General features: G+C 29.5%; 3 protein-coding genes across 3 annotated transcripts; 1 reads left to right on the top strand and 2 right to left on the bottom strand.

Annotated features, from left to right (window-relative positions):
- Window positions 1-688: 688 nt before the first annotated feature.
- On the bottom strand, window positions 689-2,576 carry LOC108487079 (uncharacterized). The gene is made up of 2 exons (XM_017791309.2): window positions 2,482-2,576; window positions 689-1,103 (listed from the first exon to the last, which is right to left on the bottom strand). Exon 2 carries the CDS (start codon window positions 1,099-1,101, stop codon window positions 925-927), a length of 177 nt encoding a protein of 58 aa, XP_017646798.2. The 5' UTR covers window positions 1,102-1,103; window positions 2,482-2,576; the 3' UTR covers window positions 689-924.
- A 35-nt stretch (window positions 2,577-2,611) lies between these two features.
- LOC108487078 (NADH dehydrogenase [ubiquinone] 1 alpha subcomplex subunit 8-B) lies at window positions 2,612-4,348 on the top strand. The gene is made up of 3 exons (XM_017791308.2): window positions 2,612-2,748; window positions 2,831-3,071; window positions 4,016-4,348. The coding sequence occupies exons 2-3, from the start codon at window positions 2,884-2,886 to the stop codon at window positions 4,146-4,148; spliced, it is 321 nt and encodes a 106-aa protein (XP_017646797.1). The 5' UTR covers window positions 2,612-2,748; window positions 2,831-2,883; the 3' UTR covers window positions 4,149-4,348.
- Window positions 4,349-8,274: 3,926 nt separating this feature from the next.
- Window positions 8,275-11,711, bottom strand: LOC108489708 (serine/arginine-rich SC35-like splicing factor SCL28). Its single transcript, XM_017794412.2, has 7 exons — window positions 11,392-11,711; window positions 10,919-10,996; window positions 10,501-10,665; window positions 10,327-10,385; window positions 10,170-10,209; window positions 8,743-9,102; window positions 8,275-8,621 (listed from the first exon to the last, which is right to left on the bottom strand). Exons 1-7 carry the CDS (start codon window positions 11,571-11,573, stop codon window positions 8,612-8,614), a joined length of 894 nt encoding a protein of 297 aa, XP_017649901.1. The 5' UTR covers window positions 11,574-11,711; the 3' UTR covers window positions 8,275-8,611.
- Between the last annotated feature and the right edge of the window lie 5,485 nt (window positions 11,712-17,196).

Below are 17,196 nucleotides of genomic sequence, written 5' to 3'. Positions count from 1 at the left end.
AAGTCTACAAGTTTTCTTCGAAAATCAAAAACAAGAAATAAAAATTGTATTTTTCAAAAAGAAACTTTAAATGAAAATAGTGTTTCATTGAATTTCAACACCCTCACACTGAAAAAGATTGTGGGTCTTTGAAAAATCGAATGAAACCACACCAAAAAAAGAAACGACATGAAGATATTTTTTCCATTCATCTTTTTTGGTTTCGATTTTTTTTAGAAAAAAAAGGAGAGAGGTTTTGTTTGTTAATTTTGATTACTATGCGAAACCATGAGAATTGAAGCCATATAAAAGAAGAAAGTGGGAAGGGTTGATAGAGGGAGTTTTTTTCAAAGCTCATTATTAAGAAAATTATTTTTTCAATTGTGTAAGATTACACTCGTAACTAATTGAACAATGATTTCTAATCTAGTGATTGATATTAAGTTTCAGTGTTTTTTTTTTTTCGTTAATTTGTCGACACATTTAAAAAATTTTAACTAATCTATAATTTTTTAATATAATTTTATAGTTTTTTTTAATATTTTTATAAGAAAAAAAAGTAGAGGTCAAATTGATAACAGTGGTAAAGATTGAGAGGCTAAATTTGTTATTGTAAATAATTTTTTAGTAGAGCTAACTGAAAATGAGGGACCAAACTAAAGCAAATAAAAGTAGAAAGACAACCCACACAAATCAACAAGTACAGGGATTATCCTCATAATTTAACCTAAAATATATGTTTTGCTCATTGACCGTCTCTTTAAATGATGCATTTAATACATGATAATGCAAGCTTTGGAGGCTTAAACAAATTTGACAAAACACGATCATCTTTCATTCCAGTTCGCATAATTTGGTATCTTCTACCAAAAACAGTACGGCTACATCAATCTAAAAAGTCAATAAGTTGAGAACGGAATAGCTGCAAGCAAAATAACAGGTTCCTTATTTCATTTTTTGCTCTGTAAAAAGAACATGGCGATTTACCCGGGGATCATACTTGCGGAACTCGAGTTTCTCAGCCACTTTCTTAGCACTTTTCCTCTTCACGTAGAAGAATCCAGTCCCAGCAGCCGAGACAAGACGGATAAACATAAAAGTCTTTTTCTTCTTGTCGCCCATCTCTATACATACACAAGAAAACACCAACCTAATCAGTACGAACGGATGCATTTTTATAACATAAACAGCACAAAACATCCATCCTTACATGCATGTTGTATATATGTATGAAGAAAACCGTACTTATTATGTTTTGCCCACAGTTATAAATGCACACAATTTAAACATGGCATCGGAGTGAGTGAGCAACGGATTTGAGTCCAAATGCATACCATGAGCAACAAAGAGGTCCAATGATAACACATAAAGCCCTCCACACCACACCATCATATCCCGCATCACTCAAAACATATTCAAGTGTTTACTGGCGACCAACAAACCTAGTCAAGTTGACAATTTCTTTTACAGAGTCCACCTCAGTGTGAATAACAAAGAGATTCTCTAGACAATGAATTTTATTTAACTTATAAACTTTGCAGAAGGGGGGAAGAGTTATAAAGTGTTAAAGAGACAAATAAAATGCTCACACTAAATTTGGGATTAAAAAAAAAGATAGCTGCTGTTGCAAATAAGAATAAATTAAGTCGGAATTTATTCTAATATTCAGGGGTTTAAGACACTTTTAACGATTCTAAGGTCTGGAATTCCCTTTGACGAGTTCCACTTGTTCATTATGGGTCATCCCACGAAAGAAACAGAAACAAAGGGAAAAGATCAGTTAAGTCAAACAAATTTCCTACAAATCATCCAGTGACTCGATCCGTAACTTGGGACTGTAACACAATGCCTTGACAACCCTGGCTCTCCAAGAGAAAATCATAAAATAATCACCTGGTTGCTAATCCATCACCATTTCAGCTTACTAGCTTCACCTAAGCAAGTCTAGAATGCAAAGGAAGTGAGCCTGATATCCAATCCTTTACTTCATTATATCAATCCCCCCAACCCGAGCAAATTATGTAATATTCAATGTCAAAACATCCTGTCCATTTCAAAACAAAAATGGATTCTAGCAATAATTCAGCACTGACAATCAATCACCAATTCTTTCAGGTTTAAAGGCATTATCTAAATGAGCCAAGGGACATTGCTCAAAATCATGCCTTTCTTTGTCATATCCAAAACCAACCCAACCCAACCCGACAATTTAAGTTTGATCATTGATGCCAAACATGTATAGTAATATAAAGAACGGTCACTCCAATTGCAATAGGCAAAAGAAGGAAAAAGGAAATTTCCTATGCAACAATGAAACGGAAAAGAAAAATGAAATCTTTTGCCTACACTTTTCAAGGGGTAAAGTCAATTCGAAGATCTCTACAAATTTCAGCAAATTCAACATTTTATCCATAAAAAAACAGATGAAAAACTAAGCAAAGAAGAGATCTAAGGAAGTCACTTTAACATTAAATCAAATCACAATAATTTAATTTAACTTACCCTTAAATTGTCTCGGAAAATGACTGCTTTGGTGATTGGCACAAAAGAGAAAAGAAAACTGAAGAAAGCAAGGGTTTTGGGATTGGAAGCATAAAACCCCAAAAAGAAACATGGAATGACGTAAATACCCTTCAAAGCAAAAATGAATTACCAACCAACTCCACCGTTTACGTCTGTTTAAACAAAACCTTAACTCTTCACTCTTGAGTCCTTTACAACCCTATTCTCTATCTCAGTGTTTAAGTGAAAACCCTTTACTTGATTAAGGTAAGAGATTAATTCCCAGTAATTTTTCCCTTTTTTTCATCTTGATTGATGAAATTTTGACGTCTTTTCATTGTTGATGCAGAAAGAAGCGATCTTTTTATTTTTTTTTATTTCTTTCTGGGTTCGGTGGCGGAAATGGCGAAAGTGGTGGATGCGACGGGGGAACCGATCCCAACGTCGTCGGTGCTGATGTCATCAGCAAAGCACATAGAGATTAAATGTATGTCCGAAAACGTGGAGTTCCTCAAGTGTAAGAAGAAAGATCCCAACCCTGAGAAATGTCTCGATAAGGGCCGCCAAGCTACTCGCTGTGCCCTTGGAGTGTAAGCATTTTTTTTTTCAATTTTCAGTTTTTCCCATTTTGAATTTCTTTGTGGGTTTTTCTTGCTCAATTGGTTCGTATATGACAATGTTGGAATTGAAAGGGAATTAAAACTGGGAAATGAAATTAACTAGGAAAATGTGTGATAATTAGGATTATTGGTTTTAATATCTTTGTAATGGAAATTTTGGAACAGGTTTTTTAGGAGGTTTTATACTGTGAAAGTGTGGTTAAAAGGATAGGGATAGGTCATTTCTCTCGAAAGTATCCATATCGATATAGGTACGGGCATATCCTCGAGAAACATAGGGTTTATCTCTTTGGGTAGGCGGGGCGGGGAAATGATCATCTCTCATTTGGTATCTTTGTGTTTCAATTAGCAATGGAAACTTCAAATGAATCCATGTTAAGTCTCCCTATGATTAGGCGAAATAGATTCATGTGTAACCGAGCCATTGAATCTGATGTTTTTTCTTCCTCTTTATGTTAGTTTGATTCTTTTTTAGATCTATTTACTGAAAACCAACTGAGTTTTAATAGGTTTTCGGCTTTCTGTTTGTGTTTGATTGTAAAAATGGGGCTTCCCACTTCTCCAATCAAGAGTAAGACATTTGCCGCATTCACTTGATTTGGGTTTATAGCATTTTGTAGCTTAAAAAATGCCTCTGAACACTGAATATTTTGCGGTTCTTACTCTATGTTATCGAACTTGGTTCGTGTGTCAAATATAGGTATGTTCCATCTTTATTCTTTTAAGCTTTTCTATGTGTTTGGAGGAACTTAGGTGAATCCTATCTTTGTACCCTTGTCCGGATATTTTAAAAAGCACATTTTTGGGGGGGAACTCAAAGCATTACTCGAATAGGTGACTACATTGTGCATTACTGTTACCCTTTCCGTTTCTTTTTTAATCTGAATTATGGAATGTTGGACCGCGTGGTGCAGGCTAAAAGATCTGTATCAGAGATGCAAAGACCCCATGGAAGCTTATGTGGGATGCATGTATTACTACACAAATGAGTTCGATTTATGTCGCAAAGAGCAACAAGCCTTTGAGAAAGCTTGCCCTTTGGACTGACTTCGGCTTTCAGCAGCAGCCAGCAGCTGGCACTCATCAAACACATTCTCTTTTCATGCTTGAATTATGAATAAGTTAGGTCCAGTTTGCATTGAACAAGAACTGTCCCATTATATATGCTTTCGGCATTGTATCCCCTCATGTATGGATAAAAAGACTGTTCTTGCCAAAATTCTCTTTTTTCTATTTTCATCCGAAAATGACTCCATTTTTTTAAACATAATTCATGATGAGTGTGATTCTCGTTCATGATCTTCTTCCCTTCATTCATGCATATCTTTTCCTTTTTTTTCTTTCTGATCAGCTGCTAAAGGAAATATATGCTACAGCAAACAAAACTAAAACAATAGTAAGTAAATTGGCCCTGTTGTATCCTCGTTTCGCTTTATTTGTTTATTAAATGGGATAAATATTAAAACTATATATGAATTTTGATTTTGTGTAATTTTATACATTAAATTTTAATTTAATCTAACTTTTGTAAATTATTAATATAACATTATTTTTTGTTAATATATTATACATAAATAATTATATTCATCAAATATAAGAAATAAATTGATGTATTTATTTCTTTAAATGTGTATGATTAAATCAAAATTAAAGTTTCAAGTATACATTTGAACTACAATTAGAGTTTCACATTTATAATTGCACCAAATTAAAGTTCATGTAAGCAACTGCACATTAAATCAAGATTCAAGTATAATTTTGAGATTTATCACTTTATAATTTGTTTCTTATTTGTTAGTAATATACCTAATAATCTCACCATTTATTTAACATTAGTTTCTAATGTTGCATGTGATTTTACGTGTTTAATTTTTTTATAAATTAAAATAAATAATATATAATATATACAATATATTTAATGTAAGTAATATTTAAAATAAATAATATTTTATAAATAAAAATTTGAAAATAGTATAGAAATTTAGAAATATATTAAAAAGTAAATTATAATATTAAATTAAAATTAAAAGTGGTAAAATAAAATGTATAAATTATAATAATGATTCATGATAAGTACAATATATATTTACACTAAATTGATTAAATATGAAATATATTTACATTAAATAATAACCACAGTTAATAATAGTGATTAAAAAATAATTATTGATATCTTATATGGTAAATTCCGTTTACTTTTTAAAAAATATCTCACCCGTTTAATCTTCATGATATTTACATTAAATTAATAGACATATTTAATAATAGTAATTAAAAATAATTTTGAAATTTTATATGATAAATATTTTTACTTTTTTAAAAATCTCTCATTTGTTTACAACTTAATGTATAATAATAATAATAACAATAATAAGGTAAAAAGAAAGTATAAAAGAGTAATTTAGATGTGTTCATGGGTTGAGTTCGAGTCGCCTAAGCATGATATAAATATACTTTATGCTTGCTCAAGTCAAATTGACTTGAATTTTGGGTTTAAAATTTTTTCCAAACTCATCCATATTTGTAAAAGGCTAACCCAAGCCCATTTTAAGCCCACCGATATTTTTTTATTTTTTAAGATATATTTATATTGTTTTATTTTAATATTTAATAATTTTATACATTTTTTATTTATTGAAAATTTTTATATAATCATCTTAACATTTTTTTATTAATGTTTACATTAGAGTAATATTATATATTTAGTATAGGTTTATTTTTTTAATGTGTTCTAAATTATATAATATATAAAAATAACATAATATAATGTATTATAAACTTAAAACAGGTCAGGTTGGGCCAAGTTTGGGCTTTAAATGTTCAAGCTCAAACCCGACCCATATTTTAACTAGGCTTAATTTTTTTCCAAAGCTCATTTTTTAGGCCTAATATTTTTACTCAAACCCTTTCAAATTTTAGGTGAGCCTTCAAGCCTGGGCAGATAGCTAAGCCCATGAACAGGTCTAGAGTACTTGCTTCGCACGGAATAAATAGCTTATAAAAAATTTAATTAAAACGATCTTGCATATCTATCCGATGCCATTTTTGTCCAGATCTTTCTTTTTGAGATTCTGATGCTACAAATTAATGCTATTTATAGATCTAAACTTAAATTTTAATTGAAATATAAGCCTAATGTTAATTAAGAGATAAAATCAATCTCTATTTATATACTTAGACTTCTATTCAAGTTATAACTTTATTTTTTATGTTAATAAATATGAAAATAAAAAATACTTATAAAAATAAAAAATCAGAATTTTTAAAATTATATTTTAACCTTAATTATTAATTATTTTGACTTATTGAGAGTGAGTATCCTTAGACTTTTATTCAAGCTATAATTCTATTATAGAGTTAATACAATTGTCACAACTTGTTTTTAAAGAGTTATAACTAATAATTTTAAATTAAATTATAAATATTTTTAAATGTCAATTTAGTAATATGGTGAAAAATAAAAGTTATTCTCATTGGTTCATTTTTTTCCAAACTCGTGCTTTTATATAAAATATAGATTATATATGATAACTTGGGAGGAGTAAAGTTTATAGAATTTGAAACCAAGCTTTATGATATGTTCCTATACACGGCTTATCATGACCATCTATTTATGTATACTTATATTAAATATTTTATTAAGTTGATGTCATAAGTTAACTAGACTTTAATTCAATTGTAAAATTATTAAATTACCTTCTCATATATAAATTAAGTTATATTTTTATGAGAGTATTTTTTTATATATAATAAATCAATAAAAATTGATAATAAGATTTAAACCCATGACACTATACATAATAAACATTTAACTTTGTTGTTGTAATCAAAGCATCAATTGATTTTTATATAAATCTTTAATAAATATATTTATTACATATTTTTTCACCCACATGATAGATGTTTATTTGAGATGTAGTTACTCATCAATGAAAGTCTTAACTCAAATGCAAAATTACCAAAATCCAACAACAAATATTATTTTGAAGTATTTTTATCTTATTTTATTTTATATAAACTCTAAAAATATATACATATAATGAAATTTAAACCCAAGACATTATAACATTCAATACCTCAACCAAAGTCATATTATTTTTATAAATTTATTAAATAATTTTTCTACCCAAATCAACATAATTTAATAATTCATTTGTTTTGTCCAGAGGTTCCTCACCGGTCTTAAAATTGGTTATTTCAAGTCTTAGAAAATGTAAAGAAAAAAGGACCCCAAGTTTTTTGGGAATGACCGGAACCAGAAAAAAAAAAAAGTACCATTGGCAATATCCTAAGCATAGTATCACTTGAGAAATCATATGACCGTAAATTTTTAGAGAGGAAATTTTTTTATTTAGGTTTTTTCCCCTCATAAATTTTTGTCGTCCAAAATGTCCTTTGCTCAAAAAGTGAAGTTTAGAGCTATGTTTCTACCTAGTTCTTCTGACGTTGTTTTCAACTAATATATTTTATTTTTTAATCTTTTGAAATTATATAATTCAGAATTTTTTTTAAATATCACAATTCATGCCAAAACTTTTTGGTTTATACTTTATAAAATATTTTCATGTAAAAAAAAAACAATCTCGTATTAATTTTATGCCATAAATATAAAAATAGTATATTTAATCATGATATTAAATATCTTCTTTTGTTAAGGACAAAATGACTTTTGCTTTAGTTGATCAACAAATTTGTTTACCAAACGTCAAATCAAATTAGTACTGTTTCTAGTATTCATATTAAGTTTTTCATCAACTAAACCAGGCGTCTAAAATATTATGGGAATCATAATAAACAAGCTTATAAAGAAACACTAGATTATGGCGTTTGTTTTATGTAATAACTTTATATATCACACTCTGATTTAATTTAAATTATTCTTTTTTTTTATAAAATTATACAAAATCAAAATACCCCATAATGACATTTTCAATTTTTTTATACTAATTTTTCTGATACTGAAACCTGAAAACCATAGAACTAGACCAAACTGGATGCAAAATTTGTTTTAAGAAAAACACAAATTAGTTGGTTGTGTCGTCAGTTAGATTTGAATCCACTCCTTGAAAATTATTAAATAGATGAATTGAAACTAAATCCAGACTCCACTGATGAATATGATTACGATTGCTAACTCCAAAATCCACAATCGCCAAACCCATCATACACAATATTATCTCAAGTAAATTTGCATATAACAAGATTTCAGATCAGTTAGCAACTCCCATTAAACAAGACTATACTAAAGTGTATTTAGATAAATCCTTTCAGGATTGAAGTAGACTGCAACATCAAATTGTATCTCTAAAATCATTCAAAACAAGTTGCAGAAACATATCAACAGACACTTCAAAAACCCGCTAGACTCCATACATGTCCATAATCTACCCACCACTACCACATGGTACCTACTTGTACGTAAATATAAAGCACCGGACAAACACACTTACAGTTTCCAGCAGTAACCACGTGCATAGAGCCATGAGAAGGCAGCATCATTTGGAAAGCTGCTAGCGAGGACTGCAGACACAAATGCATACATATTCTAACTTTAATTGTTGCACAAGAATCGGTTCAAAGTATCAAATCAAGTATGTATACCCTAAGGCCTTTAAGAAACAGAAAGTTGGAAAGCACCTACCTCAAAGATCGTGAACGAGACCTTGAAGGACTGCGATTGACACGCCTTGGGCTCTTTGACCTGCTGCTCACATGATCTCTCTCATCTTGTAGACTCTGACCATTCTCCCTAGGACTAGGGGACCTCTGCTTGGTTCTGTATTCCCTGTCCCTGTCACCATGTGGAGAACGTGGAGAAAGAGACCGAGAAACAGATCTAGATCGCCTGGGAGAGCGATAATCATCTTTTGCCCCACGATCCCTTGACATGGATCTGGACCGACTGGGAGAGCGATAATCATCTCTCATACCACGATCCTGAGAAATTGATCTAGACCGCCTAGGGGAGTGGTGATAATCTTTCCCCCTCTGATCCCTGTCTCTAGTTTCATGTGAAAAAAGAATGCATAAGAAACTAATACACCAAAAAAATTAACACATAATGACTATCAGGGCAAGCAGATATATTCAGGTCATATAGAAAAATTAAAAAGAAAGTATAAAAGGAGCATTTCCATTCTTCATAAAGGCAAACCTTCTTCCAAAGACAATGACAACAATTTTTTAATAACATCCTCGCACAAATCAGCGGATTAAAATATTGACCTTCACCTGTACCTTTCCAGTGTTTCTGAACAAAAATATAATACTTGGATCCAAAAAACTGAGAGTTAAGTCTCTATAATGTTGTACTGGTTGATCAGCATCTGACAACTTCATAGCTCTCTTTGGCCCAACTTTCTAAACCTCAAATTAACTTTTTCTTGTACACTGCCAACAAATCTCTACCAGTAAATACTTTGATTGGCTTCCTTTGTTTGAGGATGGTTCTTTCTTTGACCAAATATAAGCTCTAAATTCTTTCTTAACTGGATAGTATATGAAAAGAAGATATCAAACTTAACAAAATTTTCTCATGGAAAACAAAAACACTAATGAGAAGCTTAGATGTAAAAGGAAAAGATAAGATACTCCTGGGATACTAATCATCTCACAAACATTTTAGCTGGTCAGTTCATTCAATGGCAGCAAGCCTGACAAACCCAAGGTCAAAAAACAAGACCTCATGCAATTTGTAGTCAATGGCTGGTGAAGGTGGGATTATGGATAATACTTATGGAGAAGCTTTGATAGAAAATCAAGTTGTCCATCACTTTATGATCTCTTTAATCTTTATTAATCCAGAAGTCTTTAGGAATCTCTTTTCACTTTACTATCTGCATAAACAAGGCCATCACAGCAAATATTATTTTGATTCACTGGTGGTTTTGCATTGTGTCTAATTGACAGCGATGGTCTGAATCAAAAGAAAGGGTAAATGAAATTCACAGTTAAAAAGCTCTACAACATTAGATATGTAAAAGAGTAGAGTTAGGCAACAAAAAGAACAGCCACTAATAACACATTAGAAGAAAACCACAAAAAATTTCTGATAAGTAAATTTCAAACCTTGAATCATGCCCAGCAGGTGAAGGTGAGCGAGAGTAAGCTGTGACCACAAACAATAATTGAGCTCACGTTAAGAAAGAGAATTATCCTCCAAAAGCCATTACCTAGTAATTGAAAAGGTTAAGATAAATGCAAGAAGCATAAGTGTTTAACTGACAGCGATATCGGCGTCTTGGGGACCTAGGCGGTGTTCTCCTGCTTCCCCTATCTCGACCACTTTAAACAGAAATGAAAGAGTAAACAACGATTACCACATCAGCTTTTTATTCTAAGACTTAAGAACAAAGAATATAACCATTGGTGTACATAAGAGAGAAATGTGGTGCAGCACCTTACACGGGCAGTCAGACGCATTTCTTGGGGAGTCTTTCTATTCTCCTCAGCAAAAACAATTCTTATCTCACGTCCACCAATAACTTGATGGTTCATTCGTTGTTTTGCTTCAGCAGCATCTTCACCATACCGAAACTTCACAAAACCAAAGCCCCGTGGTTCCCTATAAATTCAAATCATTAAATCATTACAAGCATAATTAAAGAGTAGGAGACCTTTACTGTTACTAAAAACAAAATATCTGCAGGTCATCAAATGGATACAAAAGCAATTTCAGTAAAGAACATTATTATGCTCTTGCCTTGTATTCAAAGCACTACAAATTTCAACATAAAACTAGAAGAAGCAAAACTAAATGATGAAACATCAAAGAAAAACAAACACACATATGAATACAGAAGCAAGCAATAACATACCCTGTATAATAGTTTTTTGGCAGATAAACGTCCTTCACCGGACCATACCGTTCAAAGGGAACCCTAAGATCTTCAGGCCTGCACAGCACAATGAAATTAAACTTTTATAAATCCATTTCTCGATAAGGAAACTTACTATTGCACAAATGTCAGTTAATAAGACTCAACAATTAAACCAAAATTACAAATTTCCTCTCTTCTAACACATACTCAATAAGAAAAGTAATTGAATAGAGAAAACCCTAAACAAAATTACAGTTAAAATCAGTATCGATAAGAACAAATGGAGGGGCGAGAACCGTAAACAGTTACAAAGCCCTAAAATTTGAACCAAATTTTCAAATTTCCTCTCTTCTAACACATTCATAGGACAAGTAATCGAATACAGAACCCATAAAAAAATAAATAAATAAATAACTAGAGTTAAAATCAGAGCGGATAAGAATACGCGGAAGCGGGAGAGATGTGAATACCTAGCGTCGAGAGGGAGATTGCGAATGAGCAAACCAGAAGGGAGAGGGGAGCGGCGACGGTGGTCACGGTGAGATCGCTGGCGATTGCGAGGTTCATCGTCGTACCTCTTCCTTCCACGAGTGGGACTCCGGCTACGACGACGAGGACTGTAGCTTTTGCTCCGGCTCCGATACCTCCCCATCTCGTACTAAACAGAAAAATGAAACCCTAAACCAAACGAAAACAATGAAAAATGATAATAAATGAAGAGGACGGCGTGTTTGCAAAGTTTTGGAGGGAGAAATGCACTTCTTTAACATAGGGAAAGAGATAATAAGCGAAGGTTAAAATTAATAAAATAAAAAAAATTTGACTGCTGCGAGTCAGAGTTAAAAAAACAATAAGGGTAAACTACACAATTAGTCACTATATTATGGGTAAGCTTTTCTTTTGGTCACTTACTTAAAATAAGTTATAATTTTATCATTAAACTATTTGGAATATTTCATATAAATCACCGAACTATTCTAATTTTTTTTATTTAAGTTATTAGACTGTTAATTTTTTTAAAAAAAAAGGAAAATTCTGCTAGTGAGCTTTAAGTGACAATTCGACATCAATACCCATCGACGAGTAGAAAAAACATGCCGTAGATCTAAGTTGATCTAATGGTCAGTGTCGAAGATCGGAGAAAAAAGTTTGTTTGAATTTTAGTTCGTAGATTCGTAATATTTAAAGTTATTTCGTGAAAAAAATAAATTGTAAAAGAGAAAGGAAAAAAGAACTTTTGATTGGTACAAACAGTGCGAACAAAGAAAGCTATATAGCATCAATTTTATTAGCCCAGTGATTTAAATGGAAACTTTTGAAGAGATTAGTGACCAAATTATAACTTTTTTCAATTAAATGATTAAAACAATAACTTATTTATAGTGTAGTGACTAATGTTGGAGTTTACCCAAAAACAAATAGAGTGTAAAATTAACTATAGCGAAAGTCAATGGCTCAGATGTTGGGCTCGTCTGCTCTCGTTTCATAAACAGAGGCCCTTTTTTTGTTTTTTTAGTGCAAATGTTCTGCCCAAGTTTACTATTTAAACATTTGTGGTCTAATCATACCCATTATATATAGTGGTGAGTAAAACTAGATTCAAATAAAAAGATAAAAAAAATTAAATTTTGAGTTAATCAAATTAAGTTATTTGAATTGTTCGAGTTAATATGAATAAATAATTTGAGTTTGAATTAAGTTGAATTTTGCATTTCGAATAACTCAAATTTTGAATAATTCGAATAATAAATTGGTGTAAATATTCTATTGGTCCCTGTCAAGTTTGAAAAATGAGCAAATTGATTTCTCTTTCAAAAATTACAAAATAATTCAAATTATTTTTCAAAATTCAAAATATTTTTAAATTTATAAAAAATAAAAGAATTTAAAATATATATAAAGAAAGTTAAAAATTAAAAATTTCTAGAATAATAATTTTAAGGACCTAAATAAGTATTAATAATTCAATTTTATCATATTAATTTTTTATTTTGTTTTGAAAATGTTTTCAGATATATATGATTTCAAAATTACGTGCATGAACATGAAATTAATTATATTGTAACAAAATTTTAATTTGACATGTTTAATTTTTTAATTTAACTCAAAAAATTTCACTTGATTCGGCTCGATTTAAATTTCATTTCACTCAACTCGATTCAAAAAAATTTCAAATCGAGTTAGGATGATAAAATAGGACTTGTCAACTCAATTAACTCAAAATATTTTTACTCGATTCAATCAAAAGCTCACCTCTAACTACATTTGTAGAGCTAAAAATGAGGTACCTGTCTCATTTTTATAACATTGAGATGTAATTTTTTAAACGGTAAATTACACATTTAAATTATACTTTAGTCATCAAATTTAATTTGTTATGAAAAAATCATTAACGTTATCAAATTTTCACATTTTAGTCCACTTTTTCTTAATTTATATTCAACAGACAGATAGGAATTAGAAGATGAAATAATTCATTTACCATTTAAGCATAAAAGAATAATAAAGTAACTAATAAAATAAATCCAAAATACTAAAATCAATCAATTTTGTACTTCAGTTTCCACTTCAATAATAAATACGTTTAATAAAAGAATAATGATAAATTAAAAGGTAAAAGTACTATGGAGAGTCAAATTATATTTTATTTTCTTTATTTAAAAACGAACAAATTAATCTATATACGTAATATCAAAAAGCAAATAGGTCTTTTAGTTAAAAATTTCATGAATTTTTACTATTAAAAACTGGTCTATTTACATTAGCATGAGGTATAGGTAGCACACCATGTATAATCGTCTAGTTATTCCGTTTGTCATACTAGTTTTTAACTGGAGAAATAGATGAAATTTTTAACAAAAATGATCATTTTGCTCTTTTATCTTATGCAAGGGACTAATTTGCCCCCTTTTTTAGTGAATGGGGCAAAATGCAATCTAACTTCTAATACAAGGGTCTCTATAGTACTTTTACCACTAGAAATTCTACCACGCATGTATGCATGTGAAAATCACGTATTTAGAACATATGGTTGCATTTATAATTAACGATATTAAATATAAGACTTGAAACTAATAATAACACATATGCAATATGTACCAAAATTAGAAAAATAGTTTAAATCATGAGTAAAAGGAAATTTAAATAGGTAAATACATTATATTAAGAATATTAAATACACTCCAATTGTTCATCATAAAATTGTCATTTTTTTTTAGTTTATATCGAGTTTACTTGTGATACTAACTCAATCGGCGACATTAGCAATAAGATTATGACATACCCACCATGTGGATGAAAATAAATTTTTTAAAAGTTCATATAAAAAACCAAGAGTTACTTTAGTTGAGATGATAAAGTTGAGAAAGTGTATATTTGGTGTTTTGGGTTCAAATCTCATAATAAGCATGAATTTTTTCTAGATTTTATATAAAATGAAAAATATCTTTAAATTAATATTTATTGCTTTGTTAAAATAAGAGTATTTTGGTAATTTAATAATTGAGTTGAGACTCGATTATGGGTAATACCAACTTAATCGAATCTTTATATATAGTATAGATATATGGGTAATACCATTTAGGGCAAATTTGATCACATGATTTCCTCACTCAGTTCTCATCGCGTTCAATTATGTCAATTAATTATTATGTTATAGTGTTTTGTTGGACTATAAAATTCATTATGATGTGTCTTTTCCGTAACTAGTATTCTTACGGTAAGTGCGTTGCGTGAATATGCATGTTTAATTATTTTATTTTTAATGAAAAGTTTAATTTTATATAATTAATACATTAAAAGATAAGTAAATATATAAAGAAAAAGTATTCAGAAAGACTTGTTGTTCTCTAATGCTTAAAATATGAACACATTGCATTCCATACTTTCAACTCTTCAAATTTATTTATTTTTGGTGAAATCAACTCTTTAAATTTTATTGTCTTAATCTCCGACAAAATTATATAAATAAATTAGTTGTTTTATAAATGAATTAAAATTAATAGATTAGGATTCAATCATTATTATATTAAAAAAATAAATTAAATAATAATTGAATAATAATGTTTCTTTGAGTTCTAAAATAAATAATCTATATATTGTAAAGCGTTGATTTTTTTTTCTTTGATAGATAGTTAGATTATATACTTCTAATATCCATATAACATGATGAAAATATTAATATTGGTTCATAAAATATAGATATAATAATTTATTTACCTTTCAACTTTACATAAAAATATTATTTTAGTTCTCTCTTTACTTCTCATTTCATTTTACCTTTCAACTTGCATCAAATCACCTAAAATAATTTAAAATTTTTAACATATTATCATCGCAACAAATATCAAACTCAAACCGGTGAAAACCGCAAACCGACGAACACAAGCACAAACCTTTCAACATCTACCCAGTCCATTACAACCCCTCGAGTACCTACCCAAATATGTCATTTTCTCTTTTAAGAAAGATGCCCATTCCCAAAAATATGGCTCAGCAACAGCAATTGCCACAACCTATCACCAAAACACACAGCAAACTACTCTTCATAAGACAAATCCTTTGCAAACTACGTCAGCTGCCTTCCACAACATACTATATCCACTTCCCGAATAGGAAACGGAAAAAATACTTCATCGGCCAAATATCTGTGCACTGGAAGATATATACTCGCTTCTGGCAGACGTACGGCGACTACAACACAAGATCATGCTATTCCAAGATGAGCAACAACAAGAAGAACGGTTCACTGGCTGCCAAAGCGAGCAACTTCATCCGGGATCACTAAAACTTGCTCCACAACCATATATTAGTTAATACTCTCTCTCTATATATACGTACTATATCAGTTTCAACTTATTTAATCTTTACCAAAAAAATATGCATATATCATTTATCTAAAGATGTATTATTATTTTTAATTTATCTAATTATATTAAATAAATTAATGTTTAATTATTTTTTTGTTTTTATCTAATTAGTAATATAACAATAAATTATTATTCTAATGTCCATATAATAATATGATAAACAATAACAAATATTCTCGTCAATTCAAATTTTCTAAACTCATATTTTATTTATATTATAGATTATAGATATATTGTGTTCTGCTGTGTTGTATTATTGTGTTGTGTTATATTACTATCTATGTGTGTCTACTATTGTGTAAGAATATTTGTTATGCAGTAATTTGTATAATTTAAAAAAAACCAAATAAAGTTGGTTTTGTCAGGTTTTTGACCAAATTAACCGAAATTAGGTTAATTATTTTTAAAATTTTATAGATAAATCAGTTTGAGTCTGGTTTTAAAATGAAAAAATTGATTCTGTCGGTCTTTAATTTTTAGACTAAATCAATCGATTGCTCAACCCTATTAAATTAAGTAACATAAATTAAGTAACATTATTGAAATATTTTTTTTTTTGCTCACATAGCGAATTCAAAACCTTACAAAAGTAATATATATCAACTTTCACTCTTTGTCTATAGAAGAGTTCAAATTTAGAATTGAAACCTACAACTATAAGTTTTATAATAGTTCATTTTTCAGTAGTGTCGAAAATAGTAGTTTTGGGACTACGATTCCAATGATTGAGTTCTTAAATATTATTATTTAATATTTACAAGTTAAATATAGTGTTATTTTGAATTTTGATTTAATAAATTTTATTAATTGGTCAATTAGTCAAAGTATAAGTGGTTTGTACCGAAAGTTAGTGGTTTTGAAAAATGAGGTATCAGGACTTCATTTTCATAAACCGAGCTCGCAAATATTTAATAAAATATTTACGAATTTATTGTATAAGTGGATTGAAGTTTGATCCGGAAATTTTGATGATTTGATATTAATTAAGGAAAAAGAACTAAATCATAAAAGTAAGTCACATTAATTTTATTAATTAAATGGCTTATTTAGTAAATGTGGGAGGACTTATATGGTATTTAGACCATAATCCTATAACATGATGGACAATTGAGGCTTGACTTTTATTTATTGTATATGTTAAAATTTTATTAATTAAAGTTATATGTATATTAAACATTAAAGAAAAAGAAAACCATGAAAATCATATCATCTTTCTTCATCCTTCATTGTCGTTTTCACCATTAGAGAAGATAAAGGTTCAGTCAAACTTTTTTTTTATGCATAAATCAAATGAATCAGTAGATAACCGAGGAAAAGAGAAAATTATGAATTAGTCCCTAACCTTTCTCCTACTATTGTTTATACCTGGTAAGTTCCTATAGGGTATTTATATTTAAAAATATGTTG

The sequence above is a fragment of the Gossypium arboreum genome, chromosome 10 (assembly GCF_025698485.1).
Source record: "Gossypium arboreum isolate Shixiya-1 chromosome 10, ASM2569848v2, whole genome shotgun sequence".
In the NCBI taxonomy this organism is placed as follows: Eukaryota; Viridiplantae; Streptophyta; class Magnoliopsida; order Malvales; family Malvaceae; genus Gossypium; species Gossypium arboreum.
This window is presented reverse-complemented; position numbering and strand designations above follow the sequence as displayed.

Excerpts from the sequence above, each read along its gene's own strand:
- LOC108487078 (XM_017791308.2), top strand. The coding sequence starts at position 2,884 with ATGGCGAAAGTGGTGGATGCGACGGGGGAACCGATCCCAACGTCGTCG. Across the intron at positions 3,072-4,015 it reads ACTCGCTGTGCCCTTGGAGT|GCTAAAAGATCTGTATCAGA; the intron begins GTAAGCATTTTT and ends CGCGTGGTGCAG.
- LOC108487079 (XM_017791309.2), bottom strand. The coding sequence starts at position 1,101 with ATGGGCGACAAGAAGAAAAAGACTTTTATGTTTATCCGTCTTGTCTCG.
- LOC108489708 (XM_017794412.2), bottom strand. The coding sequence starts at position 11,573 with ATGGGGAGGTATCGGAGCCGGAGCAAAAGCTACAGTCCTCGTCGTCGT. Across the intron at positions 10,210-10,326 it reads CCCAAGACGCCGATATCGCT|CTTACTCTCGCTCACCTTCA; the intron begins GTCAGTTAAACA and ends TTGTGGTCACAG. Across the intron at positions 9,103-10,169 it reads CCTGCTGGGCATGATTCAAG|AGACAGGGATCAGAGGGGGA; the intron begins GTTTGAAATTTA and ends ACATGAAACTAG.